This window comes from Vipera ursinii, assembly GCF_947247035.1.
Source record: "Vipera ursinii genome assembly, chromosome: Z".
Taxonomy (NCBI): domain Eukaryota; kingdom Metazoa; phylum Chordata; class Lepidosauria; order Squamata; family Viperidae; genus Vipera; species Vipera ursinii.
This window is the reverse complement of record NC_139517.1, coordinates 117,875,269-117,894,377: the sequence shown is the minus strand read 5'-3', so window position 1 is coordinate 117,894,377 and position 19,109 is coordinate 117,875,269. Positions and strand designations below refer to the sequence as shown.

General features: G+C 37.5%; 1 protein-coding gene across 7 annotated transcripts in view; it reads left to right on the top strand.

Moving 5' to 3' along the window:
• Positions 1-19,109, top strand: part of ZMYND11 (zinc finger MYND-type containing 11) — a 114,434-nt gene that overhangs the window by 71,316 nt on the left and 24,009 nt on the right. For 5 of the 7 annotated variants that reach the window (XM_083378437.1, XM_083378436.1, XM_083378440.1 and 2 more), the window contains 2 exons: positions 5,541-5,700; positions 14,881-15,042. In XM_083378437.1, coding sequence (XP_083234563.1) covers positions 5,541-5,700; positions 14,881-15,042 — 322 coding nt within the window. The remainder of the gene's footprint in view (positions 1-5,540; positions 5,701-14,880; positions 15,043-19,109) is intronic. The other 2 variants (XM_083378441.1, XM_083378442.1) reach the window with 1 other exon arrangement.

Below are 19,109 nucleotides of genomic sequence, written 5' to 3'. Positions count from 1 at the left end.
GTACTTCATTGATAGAGGCAGAAAAAGAAGTTAACTGGAGTTGTGTCCCTAATGCAGAAAGTTCTAGAACATTGGTATTTTAAGAAAGTATTTGTGCTCCATTTTATTCTTGTCAGAACCAGAGAGAAGAGCCAATACTATTCTTTTCTGACTACCATAAGTACCAACAGGGAACTCTTGCTGTCTGTCACTTCTGAAGAGACTATTGCAGGGGTGTCAAACTCAATTTAACTGAGGGCCGGATCAGCATTGCAGTTGCCCTCAGGGGGCCGGGTGGGTGTGGCCAGGGTGGGTGTGGCCTGCTGAGTGGGCATGGCTAGAGTGCGTATGGCCTACTGGGTGGGCGTGGCCAGCTCTACATCGTTCGCATCAAGGGTGCCTATGGGGGCCTGGGCAGGAGTGGGACAGATCTGGGGGTCTGTGGCAGAAGGAGGGTCTCTGGGCCAGGGCCAAGGCAGAGGGGGCCATTCCCTCACTGTTTCCAGGATGGCTTCGCGGGCCACATGAAACCACTTCGTGGGCCAGATCCGGCCCCCGGGCCTTGTGTTTGACATGTCTGGACTATTGGGTATATTTAGTTGCTAATGATTTTGTTTGTACTAGTGTTTCTGGTTTTTCTTCCTACACTTAGCGAAGCACTTGGTTGTATTTTTTTATTTTTTTTTGTCTTTAATCATTCTTTTACATTTTCTGCATGGGGCTTTTCTTCACCTGAAATAATTTTTTTGCTGTATTTTTTGTACTGTTATTATGAGATTTTTTATCCAGCCTTTTCTTTGTACAACCCAAGACAATGTATATAATGCTCCCAACCTTCTACTTTCACAATAGCAACCCTGTGAAGTGAGTTGATCAAAGAGAAAATGACTACTACTAGTCAACCAAGTTAATTAGTTTGATGTAATGCATAAAGAAATCAGTCTAGAACTGGGAGACTGAATTTTAGGTTTGCCTTAGACTGCAACGGTCAGCCCTAGGAGTAAAGCAAGGGCAAACCACCTGAAATCTTGTGAGAAAACTGTTGGGACTTATCCAGGCAATTGGTAGAAGTAAACCCTGATTTGGAGGCACACAAAAAGTTACCCATATGGATTTCATTATAAAGGAAGGTCTAGAACTCTGAGTCTTTTGATTTCTAATTTAGCATCTTAACCAGTATAACAAACTGGCACTTATTAACTTACTTTGTAAATGGTTGACTGTGATTTGCATATCCATATATGTTCTTCTGTAAAAATAGCAAAAAATATTCTCAGTTTTAATTTCAATTTATTACAATCAGAGATTGGTCAGATAAAAACAATTCTTTACCTCTTTCTGGAGTTTCTTGCTCATTGGGATAAAAAATATTCTATATGTGAACTGATTCTAGGGTTCAGTTGACTTTTCCTGGACTAGACTTCTTACAGAGAGTCTCTTGCATCCAGACAGAGCTATATTTTAGCTGTGTAGGTCTATGGAGATATTTCATTATCTGAGAAGAGTTTGAGTGTATTAATTATGAAGAAGTGAATTGTATCATTAGAGTACTATGTTCTAACTTGTATTTTCAATGCATGTGCCATGGCTGGTCAAAGCCTCAAAGGAGGGACATGTCATTGGATCTAGGCAGTAGTGAATACTTCTCTGAGAAGGAATTATCTTGAAAGAGTGAGGATTCAATGCACTGATGATCCTTGTGGATGATGTCTTAAGAGGCACAGGACATGGGTAGCGCATCCATCTTGGTCTTCTTTGATTTCTTTTTCCATTCCATCAGTCATAGTACTTTTCTGGAGTTAAGGGAATTGGCAGTCAGAGGCACTTTCTTATGGTGATTCTTCTCCTTGTAGAGCTGGTTCCAGTTAGTATCTAGGTAGGGGGAGAAATCCAGCCCGTCTCCATTCTACTTAAACTTACTTGAGTCTGCTGGATGAGGTCATTTATCACCATATGGTTAACTACTTTATATTTCTGCAACAGGTTCCTTAAGTGATGATGTCAAAATGTTTTCCCAGTGTCTGGAAACTGGGAAGTGTGGATAGGCTTCAACTCATCTCAACAAGTCCATTTCTGATTCTGGATGGAGTTGCAGTCCCTCAGCCAGAATTAGTACACAGTTCATCACCAAATGGCTATCTGTGGAGCCATCTGCCCCTACTTATATCCATACATCTCACTGGACACAGCAGGTTGAATACACTCAAGTCCATTCCATGAAACTGTCATTTTTATGGGATTGAGGAAGTATGCCTTCTCTGAGAGATCCTTAGTGCTCTCACAGCTTCTGTGGTATGCATCAGCATCTCCTGGGTTTTGAAGAACCTAACACTATTAGCCCTTAGATTTGAAGACCTGGCTTCCTCAGCATTGGGGTCAGACTGTTAATGGAATATGATATATGTGAGGATTCTGATTGTGAACTGATTTTTGAGGGCTTTGAATGCATTGTAATAGTTTTAAATGATATTTTGTGTTTTCATTTTATAAGCCACCTACAATTACAATGTCGAGATTTTCAGGTTATAAAATAAATAAGAGAGGCTAGAAGAAATTGCTGCACAATAAGAAACTGGAATGAACAGAGACTCTCAGTCCTTGCAGAGGAGGCTTAATAGAGGAGAGTAAAACATGGCAATTTTTAGAAAACAGCAGAATAGAAAAAGTGTATAGATCTGTTCCATATTATTAGATTTAGTTGCTGGCTTACTTCGGTCCTGCCAATTAGGCATCATTATATAGTGGCTCCTAAGAATTAGGCCATTTATGCTTTTGTATCTGACCTTTGGAACAGCTCTTGCCTATTTTGGAGCAAATTTTAAAAACTAATTTTATTTCACAGGCCTTGGGATAGGAGATATCAAATGGGCCTTTTTAGTTGGACAAAGGTTGATGTAGAAAAATAACACGTTGTTCCCTCAGACAGGTGCTGGGTTTTCATACCTCAGAGCTTGAGTCTTTTTACCCCTCCTCTTTAATATCTAAATGAAACTGCTGGGTGAGGTCATCCAACAGCAAGGGTATGTCATCATCATGGCAAGATGGCTCAGTTCTGGCCTTGGTCCCCAGAGTCTGCTGATTGGCATTCTTGACTCTAGACAGGAGTTGTACGAGTCTAGGTTGAAGTTGCCATACTTAACAATGAAGCAGGCATTTTAACAGGGTAGACAAAAACCAGGAATCTTTTCAAAAAGATCCCTTTGGGAGATAGTTAAAAAGGAATCAAGTTGTTAAAGAAACAGGAAAAATGTCATTTAAACCAGACAAAAGAAGTTGAGCTTCAACACATGGGAAATCTCTTCTCAGATTCAATCAACAGCTACCAGATGCATAAATTAACCACTGATAGCCACAGGTTTTGTCAATCAAAGCGCATAGCAAGCAAGGATTTGAGCTCCTGAAGCCCACCCACTCTTTGAGTTGTCCAGATGTATATTGGTAGCTTCCTTCCCTCCGGTTAGTGCCTGCCAGCCTAGTTGAGAAGGATGCGGGAAGAGTGCGTGTGCATACTTACGTGTGAGAAAGAGCAGATATATACTATATATTGTAACCAGTAAAGATTAGCTGTTATTGTATAAATTCACTGAGTCTTGGTACTTTCTAAAGAACAGGTTGTGCCTCAGTGTCTGGTTGAAAGTATTTTGAGTGTGGCTGTTTATAAGGGCTGTGAGGGGTTGTGATAGTTGCACTGCCCCAGACTATGCTGGTATGCACTTACTGTTCCTGCTTAATGAGGAAGTTATGGGGGCCCTTTGCATAGACTGTCTTATGTACTAATTGCTCCCTTTCCTCAACTGGAGGCCTTGTCACTCACCCTTTAGTCACCACCTGGTTGAATTATTGCAATGTGCTTTTTAGATAGAGCTGTCTTCAAAGGAAGCAGAAGCCTGATGATGACGGATGGGATTCCGTCGAAACGTTGCGCCTACACCTTTAATTCTACGCGGGGAAAAACCCGAAAAACCAAGGATCCATATATATATATATATATATATATATATATATATATATATATATATATATATGTATAAAATATAAATAAAAATAAGTTAAAGTTAGTTTAGGGTAGGGTAGGATAGTGTAGCGTAGGATAAAATTAGGATAGGATTAAGATAGGATAAGACCGGATAGGATAGGAAAGGACAGGACAGCATAGCATAGCATAGGACGGATAGGGTAGGATAGGACATAATAAGGTAAGGTGATAAGATAAGATGATAAGATAGTGTTATTGTTTCTTTGAACTCCATGGAGATCCCAGAATCATTTTGGAATTGGGTAGTCTAAAAAAATCTGAAAAATTAAATGCATAAATATTTTGTCTCTAAATCAGGGGTGTCAAACTCAGTTTCATTGAGGGCCACATCAGCATTGCCGTTGCCCTCCAGGGGCAGGGTGGGTATGGCCAGGGTGGACATGGCCTACTGGGTGGGCATGGCTAGAGTGCATATGGCCTACTGGATGGGCGTGGCCAGCTCTACATCGTTGGCATCAAGGGTGCCTATGGGGGCCTGGGCAAGAGTGGGACAGATCTGAGGGTCTCTGGCAGAAGGTGGGTCTCTGGGCCAGGGCCAAGGCAGTGGGGGCCGTTCCCTCACTGTTTTCAAGATGGCTTCACGGACCACATGAAACCACTTCGTGGGCCGAATCCGGCCCCCGGGCCTTGTGTTTGACATGTCTGCTCTAAATCCTTTAGCACAGGGGTGTCAAACTCAATTTCATTGAGGGCCACATCAGCATTGCGATTGCCCTCAAGGGGCCAGGTGGGTATGGCCAGGGTGGACGTGGCCTACTGGGTGGGCGTGGCTAGAGTGCGTATGGCCTACTGGGTGGGCATGGCCAGCTCCACATCGTTCGCCAGATCCGGCCCCCGGGCCTTGTGTTTGACTATCTAGCTAATAAATTATAGTAAAGATTTTGATGGTTCCCACTTTCTTCAATCCCAACTGATTTAGAGGAATGAGTTCTCAATCAGTTGTTCTTCGATGGATTTTATTACGCTAGTTGTCTTTGGCAGTTCTTGCCCTCTGTGCTTAGATCTTTGGCTCTCAAAATTGGTAAAATGACATTTCCAGCTGTGAATTAATACTGATAAGCACTGAACAAATGAGAAGAAGAGTACTATGCTGTTTCTCAATTCTTCCCTTTCTTCACCAGATTGCCATGAAGCAAAGTCTGAATTTTCTTGGGGGAAAAAAAATCCCATCTGCATCATGACATACACATTATTTTGCATTGAAAGGTGTTGCCAAACTGAGTTGTTTCTTTGCTTAGCTAATTAAATTCTAGTCTGGTTTGGGTAGCTTTCAACCTAGATTTTTAAGATATTAATAGATTTTAATTCTATTTATTCTCTCTTTTTTATTCAGTTGAGCTTTAAATAACTTTTTGTAGCTGATCTTTTGTATATTCAGTGCAAAACATTAAGAGATAATAAAATAAAGAAAAGTGAAAAGAACCAGACCATATTATGTAATTTTGAAATTGTTGAACACAGACCACAAAAAATATCCAGATACTAATGATAATTTTGTAAGCATTTGTTTCTGTTTTCTTTGTAGATATATGTCCCGGGTTCACGGTATGCATCCCAAGGAGACCACACGTCAGCTTAGTTTAGCAGTGAAGGATGGACTTGTTGTCGAAACCTTGACGGTGGGATGCAAAGGTTCAAAAGCTGGTATTGAGCAAGAAGGATACTGGTTGCCCGGGGATGAGATTGTAAGTATATTTTCTGCAAGTTTTGCCATCACCATTTCCTGGAATGTTGACTTGAAATTCTTAGTACCAGCTTATGTGTATAGTCTTAGAAAAGCTTTATTTTTAAAATGTAAAATGAGGTAAAAAAAACCTGGTTTCATAATTATCTCACATAGTTGTAGACATTTTGTTTTAGAGCACAGAATGCTTAAGATTGAAGGTAATTATTGTCTGCATAAAGCTTCAGAGGTGAATTAAGTGTATTTTTAAAAATGCAGCCTAATGAATATAGATATTTATAAACATACATTTTTAGACATAGATTAATTTCAAGGCATAGCAATTAAGGTGTTCATCAAAGAGATGCAGTCCAAAACAGTTTATGAAAAAATTATTTGGCATTCCAGTTGAGAAAGTTCGGCACCCAGATTTTGTCATATGCATCTTGTTACTTGTTTCAGAAATAAGTAGAAGAGGAACACTTTCACCACAATGTAAACCAAGTATTGTTACTTTAATCCACAATAACCGTGTTTCAGTAGGATAAGTTGAAAGCACTTAATTTTGAAAAACTTGCAAAGTTATTTTTCTTTGCAAAACGTCCCTGGAATGATATCAGGGAAACTTCTAAATAGCCCAAGTTTAGGAAGCTTTGTAGGGTTAGACTGGGGTGACTAATTTTATTTTCATATAAATCTGAAAAATTAGCATGGGCTAAGATATATTGTTAAATTAACAGGTCTTTAAGCTGTCCTTCAGTTGATTTAGAAAAGCCACAAACACTAGCTGGGGCCTGCCTCTTCCACAGCAAATCTTCAAGCTGATGACATTGATTATAGATATAATGCTTTAATTGTTAGTAATTCTGAATAACGTGGAAATGCATTATTAACTGTGAATCAGTTTGGGTAATATATAGTAGAAAGACATCAACCATGACTTTACATTTTTTTTGTTTTAATTTCCCCCCCAATATTGCTATAGTTTCATTTGGTATAGCAGTACATTGGTAATTGTTATGAAAACTTACTTTATTGATAGAATGTCTGATTCAAAAAGTTAGCTATCTTAGCTTTCTTTTTAATTAAATTTGGTCATGTAAACATGAAATCCTAAATTTAGGATGTAAATTTACGTATTTGTAAATCAGTTGCCTTTAGAGACAGACAACTCAAGCATATACAGGAAAAAAATTGTTTCTGTTCAGTTTTTAAAGGGATTTTTGGATCATAGAAGTTAAATTAAGAGGAGAAGTGGCACTTTATAAGTGCTGTTTTTTAAATACATACGGTAGAAAATTTTAGTAGAGATGTTCTTCACCTAATTTAAATATCCTTAGGTATAGTATTGTGCCAGATAAAGCTTTTGAGTACAACTACAGACTGTAGATTTGAGAGTAACAAACTGAAATACTAGATTTAGCAATACCATATATGATAGCAGGTATACTGCATGTAATCAGAGTTGTGTATATTTTCTACCACATGCATAAATCAGATTTTCATGTCAAATAGTATTCATGTGTTAGCTCAGATTGTATAGTGAATCTACTACAACTAGTCCCCCCAAAGGCCAGTAAGTGTTATATTGCTTGGAAATATTGTCCGTTTTTACTAATGTAAATCTTAACTGAGTTGTCTTTTATTTTCAACAGTTTCATTATGCATGAAAAAAATGATTTAATGAACTAAGATTCTCATTTCTAGTTTCTGCAGCCAGTTTAATTTTTGCATTGCATAAATTGTAAAATATACACAACTCTGTTCTTAGAGGGCTTGCATATGTTTTTTTTAAAAAAAAATCCATGAGAATATGAGAAAGTTTCTCTTCTCATCTACATTTAAATGACCGGGATGCCTTGCGTACAGTCACTTATGTGCTCGTGACCTCTCGTTTGGACTACTGCAACGCTCTCTACATGGGGCTGCCCTTGAGGACCACCCGGAGGCTTCAACTGGTGCAGAATGCAGCCGCGCGAGTTGTGTTGGGGGTCTCCCGATACTCCCATGTTACACCTCTGCTCTGCAAGCTGCATTGGCTACCGGTTGCCCTCCGGGTGAGATTCAAGGTGCTGGTTATGACCTACAAAGCCCTACATGGCATGGGTCCAGATTACCTACGGCAGCACCTGCTGCCGGCATCAACTTCCCTCCGTCCAGTGTGCTCTCATAGAGAGGGCCTCCTCAGGGTGCCTCCGATCAAAGAATGTCGATTGGTGGCCCCCAGGGGGAGGGCGTTCTCTGTGGGTGCGCCAGACCTGTGGAACCGCATTCCGGTTGAGCTCCGGATGGCCCCCGACCTGCGCTCCTTCCGGCGTGATTTAAAAACCTATCTATTTGAACAATCTGGCCTGGTCTGATGGGTTTGGGGTTGGATTTAAATAAGTTTTAACACATTTTTAGTATTGTATTCTTGGGCACAATTATTTCATTCCTTTTAATCTCTTTTTTAACTTTTGTATTTACATTTTGATATTTATTGCCCTGTACACCACCCTGAGTCCTTCGGGAGAAGGGCGGTATAAAAATTTAATAAATAAATAAATGAATAAATAAATATTACATGCTAAGGTTTCTATTTATTAAAGGTACAGTCCTAATAATATATATCTTGCATCCCTTGGGTTCATATAATTAAATTGTTTAGAAATGAAAAATATTACATAGATGCAACATACTGTGCATAGCTTCTGTAATGGATTGATCTGTGAGTTTTTTAGTTTAGCAAAGCTTACTTTTGTATGACTGGAACCTCTTCTAAATATTTGCCTGCTCTTGTCTCTTTACCAAAAATAACATCAAATTTCAGCTCACTGCAGAAAACCACTGCAATTAGATCAAGTTTTTGATCATCATTTCTGTCAATATTTGTTTCTGAATTTTTATTTGTCCAAATCGTTTTGTTGCTGACCTTTAAGCATTATCAACTCTTCTTATAATCATAGGGGTATATTTTAATTAATATTAGATAACTTTCCAATGCCCATGAACTAAGTTTAAGAAAAGATGAATGATTTACTTGTTCTGTAACCATAAATATATTAAGTGCAATCCAGGTTCTGGCATGTATGAAAACACAACAAGGCTAATGGAATTTAAAAATAGAAATAAAATGTAAGAGTAGCCCTGCAGAATTTGAAGAAGCCGTAAACTCAAATAAGTTTGGCTTTATAACCAACATTCCCTATCCGTGATGGAAATCCACTTGGCCTTATTAAATTTTATGATGTTCCCCATCATAATTGCAAACTTGAAGCAAGGTTGAAAATACCTTCCAGGCCACAATACATGGTTAGAAAGATATGTTCCTTTGAAGTTGGGTAAGTTTGTTATATTTAGATTATTTTTTATGATACCAGAATACTACAGATACCAGAATACCAGAACTTTGTAAGTGTCAGTCTTCTTTTTAATAAAGAATTAATATATTGTGAAAATAAAATGATTCCCATTTCCTTTAGGGCTGGAGCACTTTCTATAATGGCAGTATAATTTTTGTTTCTCTGTGTCTTCTAGTAAACGATTCTGCAAAATCTTTACTCTTGCACATAAAATTGATTTTCTAATTTTCATTATAATATATATTTTGGAATTGCTTAAAAGTAGTTCTGTAAATAATGGTAGTTATATTTTAAGGGTGGGGACTCATGAGAATAGGTTTTATTTACAAATTGTGGAAACAATTAGGTCCCTGATCAAAAGCAAAGCACTTTTTGGATTTTTTTGCGGGACATTATGATATATAAGCATGTCTGTCTTCAGAGGAGCTATTAACTGGGAATGCTAATCCTTCTGCTTTTTTCCCCTTTGAGTATGTTTTCCTAATTAAGTTAAGTGCTTTTTAGAAAACATTTAGAGCTTTTGGAAAACATTTTGAGAGAGAGAAAAAGTCCATAGAGTTTATTTGGGGAAATTTGATTAGGGTTAGGGTGCTCTCAGTAATAGATGTTTTCCTTCAGCTTATGTTTCTCACATAGGTTCAAATACATAGACCATATTTTTTCCCCTGTATTTTGAAAGGCTTACAGCATGCAGCCTTTTTCTTGGACAACTGTAAAAATGAAGGTGAAGAACTTTTGCACTACGTAGTCTTAAATATGTTCTGTCACATCTCTCTTTTTGTGGTTGTTGTATATTAAGATAGATTGTTGCTTTTCCAGTCTTCAAATAATGGAATTAATAATGCTTATCAGCGGTGTTGTAACTAGTACTTGAAATCAGCCTTCTTTTTTGCAGCATCTTGGTTAAAATACTATTTTCCCCCCTCCTTCCTGGAGAGCTGAAAGTGGTCATTCACATGTTTTGCTACAAGATATAAAGTTGCAATGCTTTTCCTCTTTTTTTTGTGTGTCAATTACTTTGGGAGGATATGATGACATCTCGTGGAAGACTTTGCAAATACAGAAAAAGATATATTTGTACTCTGAGAATTTTTATGTTTATCATAATTAGAATAGTGGCTGCCAGATGTTAGTTATATAAATGTCCTGTTTCATCTGAGGAAATTACGTGGCAGATAACTTTGTATATCTCCGGTTCTGCAAAGGTTCCAGTATTTGTCCAAACTTTATACCAGCCTTTAAAAAAGGAAGATTTATGGTTTTATTTTTATTTTTCCAAAACTCAAAACAGAATTTGTATGGATTGGGTGGGGGAAAAACCTTTCCATTAACACTAAAATTTATTTTCCTCTGTGTTTTTATTTCCAAATTTCTGTTTTTCTCAGTTACATTTAATTTTTTTAAAAAACAATATCTTAATTACTTACTTTGATCAAAGAAAAGGTTACACTAGAAATATAACTCTGTCCAATTCATAAGCATATGTTACTAACCACAGTGACAGCAAGATGACCAAGTTTCTATTGTAATGTCATAGCACAAGTTCCACTGTTTTATACTTGAGATGTGACTTCATAGTTGACTTTATAATCAGTTAATATCATTCAGTGAATACTGAAAGACTGTATGTCCTTTCAGCCTAATGGACAAGGTCAGTTTTAGTACATCAGACAAATGTACAACAGAGTTTGCATCTACTTATCAGAAATAATCAGATCTGGTTTCTGAAAATTTGGAGTTATTATTTTTTAATAAATCCATTTATCAATTACAGGGAAAAATATGACCAAACATCTAAATACACACAAAAAACCTCTCACAATAATTAAATCATTAAACTTAAAGAGAAAAGTAATAAACGTGCTTGCAGTTACAGATGTTAAGATGCAGCATAGCAAGAAGACATAAATAGGTCAGCTATTAGTTATAGTATATAATTATTGTATATAGTATTGTTTTGGTTTCACAGTGGACAATTTCAAATTTTTGCTTTTTTATTTAGTTAACTAATACTCATGGAAATCCCATTGAAATTAACTGGAGCAGCAAAATATCTGGTAGTTCCCTTTCATTTCATTTGATTTGATATAAAAGATTTGTCATGGAATTATGTCAAAATCTTTTATTTCATAATTGCTTCTTTTCCATGAATGTGGTGTTTTTCTCTGGATAATAAATTTTCATAAAGAAGAAGAAGAAACGAGCACAAAATGAGAGAGTTAATTAAAATTAATATTCTGGTAGTCTTTGGTAAATAATGCAACCAATAATTTAAAACACTCATGTTGCCTTTTTTCTGAAATGAACTTTGACTAAAAAGCTTAAGTTCTATAAATTGAATGTATCTTGCAATGGATTAATTGATGAACAGAAATCAGTAAGAAAAGGAAGATGAAATATAAAAGACCAGTTTACAAATTATGAGTTCTATGTAACTATTACATCATCAAACTCATTATCAAACTTAATATTTTTGTATGCCTATATATCAAAGTAGATATAGATGTGGAAGTAGTGAGCATTCATATACAACATTACAGCCTTGGTGGAGCAGTGGGCTAATGCCTTCTTAAGTAACACCAGCTGCCTGCAATTAGTGCAGGTTCGCATCCCACCAGGCTCAAGGTTGACTCAGCCTTCCATCCTTCCGAGGTAGGTAAAATGAGGACCCAGATTGTTGGGGGCAATTAGCTGACTTTGTAATAATGCCGCTTGGGGTGTGTGTGAAAGCCCTAATAAGCAGGCATATACATAGAATGAAGGCTACTGCTAAACTTGTAAGCCGCCCTGAGTCTTCGGAGAAGGGCGGGATATAAATGGAATTAAAAATAAAATAAATAAAAACATACCTCTATAGGAATGGATGCTACATTCTTTCAAAGGATGAACAAAACAATTGAATATCAAGTACCATGAACTGACACCTCCAAATGGGTCTGGTGATTTTAAAAACAAAATATTTTAATATAAAAATTTTCTAGGAAGGGTTTTATTTTAGCATACATGGTAGTTTACTTATCCCAAAAATGTGAGAATCTAGCATTCATAATCATTTAAACATGTCCCCTGATACACCTCAGAATTGTTTGGGTTTGTGATGGAAGATGTCCCCTGCATTTAAGGACATTTTCGCAGTACAATACCAATGAAAATTATAATATGCATTGTGTCTATGGAGACTCCCACCTGTAGATCTCAGTTACAAAGGAACTGGAAAAAACTTGAAAAGGTTTTAGTCATTTTAGATTGGACTCAGATTGATTATAAATAGGGGATGGAGCTACTTGGCCTAATGGAAGATCTCCCAATTCATCTAAGGAAAATGCACCAATAACTCACACATGATTACAAATGCGTATAAAAACATGTGAGTAAACATTGATTCCGAGGTGCTTTATTTCACAGGTTTTGACATTCTTTCCATGTATCTTATGATTTCTAGTTATTTTTAAGCTTAAGGAATCAAAATGAGTTCAGAACTTTTGTTGCCATACAAGGCAGTGCAGAGCATGAGAAAGGTGTGCATGGCTGCAAGTGTTCAATAAAACTGCTGATATGTTGATACTTAATAATTTTATCTTCCCAAAGAACCATTTGTATTGATTTTGTAGTTACATTAAGACTGCTTGGCCTACAGTAGAAAAGTGCCTCTAGTACAATGTTTTTCAACCACACAGGCTGGGAAATTGTGGGAGTTGAAGTCCACACATCTTAAAGTAGCCAAAGTTGTGAAACACTACCCTAAAACTTTTATTTCATTCTTCTTTTGTAACATATAACTCTTAGATAATTAGATGAAATTTCATTCAGCATGGTTTAAGTAAAGCACACTATTTATATGTGACAGTAAAAGCTAAATGTATGTGAGCATTAGCCATTGAAGAGTATCAGAATTAATTCTACCCTTTAGAAACATCAATAATAACAAATGTGCTTATTTAGCTGGATTATGCCCATTATGAGGAAAATTAGGAAATCAGTATTTGGATTCATTGAAATCATTGAAATCAAATTTCAAAAGGTATGTTTTGAAATCAAAATAATGCTTGAACTTGCCTTATTTTAAAGCTGATTTGTGTTTTGTTCTGCTCTGTTTGTATCTTCCTGCAAGTTTGCAAACTTTTAACTTGTCAGCGTTCAACTTATTTAATTTGCAGCAGTGTTCTGTTCTTGCAAGAACCTTTGCTTTGGCCTGGTGCAGTTTCCCATAACCTCATGTCTGTATTAAAACCGTAATTTGCAGAATATTCAACCATCGTCACTCTGAAAGGTTGGGAGTTCTGCAGACTGTAAGATCAATACAGCTGCAGAGCCCTAGAGGTTGGAAAAGCCGTTTAATGAGTCAATTCTGATATATTTCTGTGTTCTGTTCTAAATTGTCATGCAGGTCAGCAAATTTTAATGAAGAAATAAGAACATACATAAAATTCAATCAGAGCAAAACCAAATGACAAAGTACTTTGGGGTCATCTGGAAGTAGAAGAGAGAAAAGGGCAGCCTTTAGATTCCTAGCCTCCAGTTAAAACTGGCCATTAAGTACAATTGATATCACATTTTCCTGCTCATGTGACACTTATGTAGAATGGAGTCTTGTGTGAATTCTGAGGAACAGATGGACTTTTCTTTTATATGTGTTCAGTACGCCTTTGCAGATGATCCAGCACTTTACATGTCCTTATAGAAATAAATAAAGTGGAGGAATCATGGGGGTTCAGAGAGAGGCAAAGGGACAAATGATAAAATATGCATTGCTTTGGACTTTGTCATATTACTGTGACCTCAGCAGCTCTTGTTGCCTTTTAAAAGCTTTTTCTTCTGTCTAGTCAGAGAATATCCACTGTAGAATCAACTTATAAACCAATGCATTCAGGAGAAACATCACAGCTGCCATGGACAAATTGGTGTGTGGAATAGCAATGACAACTCCTGTACTCCCTATGTCCCTTAGTATTCCACATCTGGAGGGTGATTTTGCCTTTTCAGAAGAAAAAACATAGACTTGGGAGAGGACCACTAGAATAGCAAATGGTTGAATAAGTCCTTGACTTACAGCAGTTCATTTAGTGACTATTCAAAGTTACAAAGGCATTGAAAAAAGTGATTTATGACCATTCTTCACAATCATTGCAGTGTTCCCATGGTCATGTGATCAAAATTTTTGGGCACTGGCAACTGACTCACATTTATGACGGTTGCAGTGTTCTGGGGTCATGTGATCACCTTTTGCAACCTTCTGACAAGCAAAGTCAATGGGGAAGCCAGATTAACTTAGCAACTGTGTTATTAACTAAACAACTGCAGTGATTCACTTAAAAACTGTGGCAAGAAAGGTTGTAAAATGGACAAAACTCACTTAACAAATGTTTCACTTAACAACAGGAATTTTGGGCTCAATTGTGGTTGTAAGTCGAGGACTACCTGTATCACAATTTATTTTCCTAAAGCAGAGGAAGGAGTACCATTGCCTTCATTTAATAATATAAAGATAATTGGGGCTTCATTGAAATTCAAAATTTATCTTACAGTAAGTAAGAAAAGAAACCATTTTTTTGGGGGGGGGGAGATCTCAGCGCATGGGAACATGACATAAGAGTGTTCATGCTGTTAATCAGACACACTCATTCCATGATTTAAGCCTCGGCATTGATTAGAAACTAAAAGCAAAGCACTTTCAGATACCAGTTACCAAGTTTATAGAGCAAAATTTAAAAACAAAACAAAAGGTATAATCCATGAAAAAAGTGCCATATTTTAAAATGCCTAACCGTTGCTAGACTTCAAGAAATGTGCTTTTTAAAAAATTCATGGCTGTTTCAGATATTGACAGACTGTTCTATCAAATTATTTTGTATTTTTTGTAGGACTGGGAGACAGAAACTCATGACTGGTATTGTTTTGAATGCCATTTGCCTGGAGAGGTGTTGATATGTGACCTGTGTTTTCGGGTGTATCATTCCAAGTGTTTATCTGATGAGTTCAGGCTTAGAGACAGCAGTAGTCACTGGCAATGCCCAGTTTGCAGGGTGAGTACCTCTGAGCTTTCATGTGCTGAATAGAGGCTTGGTATTTGTTATTTATAGTTTTAAGAGGTTTCTGGTGAGGAGAAACATCCAGCTTTACCTACTGCAAGGACAGTCCCCATGTTCAATGTAGATGCAGACATCTGGGTGTGTCTGGGCAAAATTAGTGAAATAAAAACATGCTACACATAATCCTTGCCTTAAGGCAGTCCTTAAATGTTTTGCTGGATTGGAGTGGGAAAATCCTCTTCTCCATAACTTTGAGTTTCAGAATTCTCCACGTGAATCTTTTAACAAGCTTTGGCCTTAACAAGAAAATAGTACAGGAGCTTAATTCCCATTCATTTCATTAGCAGGACTACTCTGCCCTCTCCCTCCCACCCAAAAGCATTCAAGATGTATTGTCTTAATGGACATAGGCCTCCCCTCTTCCAGGTTCATCCCATAAAACTTGAAACCAGAGTGATGCCTTAACCTTTGGCTCTTTCACTTGCCTGGATGTTAAATCAGACATGTCAAACACAAGGCCCGCAAAGTGGTCTCATGCGGCCCGCGAAGCCATCCTGGAAACAGTGAGGGAACGGCCCCCACTGCCTTGGCCCCTGCCCAGAGACCCTCCTCCTGCCAGAGACCCTCAGATCTCTCCCACTCCTGCCCGGGCCCCCATAGGCACCCTTGATGCGAACGATGTAGAGCTGGCCACGCCCACCCAGTAAGCTATACGCACTCTAGCCACGCCCACCCAGTAGGCCACGCCCACCCAGGCCACACCCACCCGGCCCCCTGAGGGCAACCGCAATGCTGATGCGGCCCTCAGTGAAATTGAGTTTGACACCCCTGTGTTAAATTCTTTCTGCATTTGCCCAACCATATCCAGATGTGTGCAATATTTTTCTTGATTCTTCTCTAATACCAACAACTGGATTGTTATTTAGAAAAATGTAAGCTTTATGTGCCTAATTTCTGTTAGGACTCCAGAACGTTTGCATTACAATTTAAGAAAAATACAGTACACATATAAACAAACTGACTTAGTTATAAACTTGATTAATTAATTTATTTCTTAATGAATTTTTTTTGCCACCCTTTAAATCAAAGTTTTTCCAGGGTGACTTACAGAACATTTAAATAATGTAATCTAAGTTTTTCTTTATTTCTCTTTCACTTTATATTTTAAGCTACAGGTGTTTGTGAATGTTGTGGGATGAAATTCGTGAAGAGCAATTTTATTCAAATGTTGCACATTAAACGGTCACATTTTGCTAGAGTTTCTGTGAAATCAGGTGCTTTTCCTTCAGAATCACCTTTTTTGTACCCCCTTTAAAAAAAAACATTGCCTTAAAAATCAAATAATGTCTGGATTTCTTTTTTTCCAGAATGATACAATTTGCATAGGGATACCAAAGGAAAGAGAGATGACAATTTTGATAGACCTTTTTGTCCTCTATTTTTTCTACTTTCTCGCTTAGACATGCATAGTATATACTGCGCTGAAGAATGTGTTGAAAAACATTTGTGAATGAAAGGTCACTGTTACTTAACAGATAGAAAGCATCATCTTCCTTATAACAAAAATGATTAGTAAAAATAATGGAGGGGTTGACAGAAATAAGAATAAATGGTGAATCCTTAGAGGGAGAGATGTTGCTCCCATTACACCTTTTCTGAGCAACAAGAACCTTCTTAATTACCTTTGGTTTTCTTTTCTTTTTTTAAGCCAAACATTTTTCCTTCCTCACTATGAGCTTCGTTGTTTTCTTGCAGATGTTTCATTACCAAACAAGGTAACATCATCACCGCTAGCAAACATCCAAGCTCAGAGAGCAACAAGGGCCTCACAGTTCAATCTTGAGCTACAAATATTCTCTTCTGTTGGTTTTTCCTTCCTCCCTTGACTTCCTTACAAGTAGGCCTTGCTCCCAAATAAGCGATCACTCATAAAAGAGCCTCCATTTTGCTCAGAAGCTACCATCTATACACAGCTGCCAGACTTAATTGGACTTCTGTCTCCTTACCCAGCTTTCTACATGCTTCCTCCATGGTTTGACTATCATAAACACCTACATTTGTTTCTTTTATTTAAGCAAATGGGCAGCAAAAACTTAGCTATCTTGATTTTGGTCCTGCGTTGGTTGGGCAAGATAAGTTTTCAAAATCAGACTTATTTTTCCTTCTGATTGTGCATCGGTTGCTGCCAAAATTAGACAACTTTGGGGCCAAAGATTGTGTTTCAATCTTTGGAATTTATGTAACAAAACTAGATAGGATTCTTCATGTCCCAGTTGATTTTCAATATATCTATAGGCAATTTTGGCATATTTTTAGGACTTCTGCGCCTCCAGATTTGATTGACATCAAATTACAAATTCAAACCCTTTTCAAAAAGAGTGTATGAGAGATCAAAACTCATGACAGTGGCCAAAAAGTCCATGCAGGCCTTTGTGTTAGTCCACTGTATCCCAACATTGGCCATTCCCAGGTGTGTGGACTTCAAGTCCCAGAATTCCACTTTCATTCACATGGCTAATGAATGAAAGGTCTGAAGTCCATGAACCTGAAGTCCATGAACCTGGAAATCACCAAGGTTGGGAAACACTGTGTTAGTCACTAACTGCCCTGATTTATATTGACCAGATGCATCTAGTAATCCTGGTGTGCTTTCCTGCCTATGCCCAACAGTGCATATGATATATATAATCTAACATGCTTTAGTTACAGGTGGCAAATACCAGTCACTATTCAGCAAAGGAACAACTAGTGCAGTCGGATCACCATCTTTTGGGGGGGTCTCTCAGATTGGATTCTGGAACTCTCCAGCTCGGTCGGCAGTACTTAAATCTCAATGCAAGACTCACTATCATTGATTCACAAATGCATTTATTTTGGGAAACAAGTCTGTCTTTAGAAAGGACTTCCTAATGTTCTTGCTCCCCTCCATAGGAGGCTGGGGCAGATCACAATAGCTAAAAATCCAAAGGCACTTTCTGCATTTTCCTGTTGTCATTCTGTACAAACATTTCCTTCCTGAGATGCGTTTGCTATGAGAATTGAATAGAAGATTAATGAAGTAGAGGTCATTCTTCAGCCATTAAACAGGAAAATCCCTTGGGCATTGTGATTTAAGTTGTAAATAATGTCAAGTGCCTGCACTTTCTTATTCACGTGTGTACGTTTATTCACACTTTATTATAGGAAATGACTTTATTATAGGAAATGGATTTTTTTTAAATCCCATTTATATCCCGCCCTTCTCCGAAGACTCAGGGTGGCTTACAATCTAAAGCACAAATCAATGTGCTTAGCACAATTTAACTTCAATAGACACGATGTTAACAAAAATTGCTGAATCCATACAAAGCACCTTTGTGGTTTTAACACTTCCCTACACTTCTAGCACAACAAGCTGTTCTGGAAAGTACGAGGAAATTGCATAGGTTGTTAAGCAAGGACCTCTTGTGTTCCCGACTTCCAGAAACATTTGGGAAGACTTCAATGGACTTTACTTGTGGGAAGCTAGTCACAAATCACAATCACTTGACTGTGGTACAAGACAGTGGACAGAAATCCATGCAGGTTGCCAAGTTACTGGATTGTGATTATATGACCACAGGGTGGTGTATTGACCAAAACTTTAATGGCTCTTTGTTACTACCACTTATTCAACGGCGTTGGTGTTGCAAATTTGAATTAAGTCTCACAATAGTGCAGATTTAATAGCTGGAAGCATTGAAGTCAATCATTGAATCTTTTATTATGGTCTTTAAGCCACAAAATGCAGTAGTATTTGTAAAATATGTAAAGCAGATAGATAGAAACAGATAAATATATAGATATGAAAAAAACTGGTCATACAGTACAATAATATAACAAAAACAGCAGCAACAATAACAATAATAATCCAAATATCAGTATTAATCACCAAGATTGGCACTAATCTTCAGTCATTAGGACAAATAAAGACGCAGAATTGGGCAACCTGTGTGTAGATACATTGGAGTCCTGGTTGGATAGAAGAAGGAAAAAAAGGAATAATAGAAGAAGGAACAGAAGGAATAACAAGCATTACACTC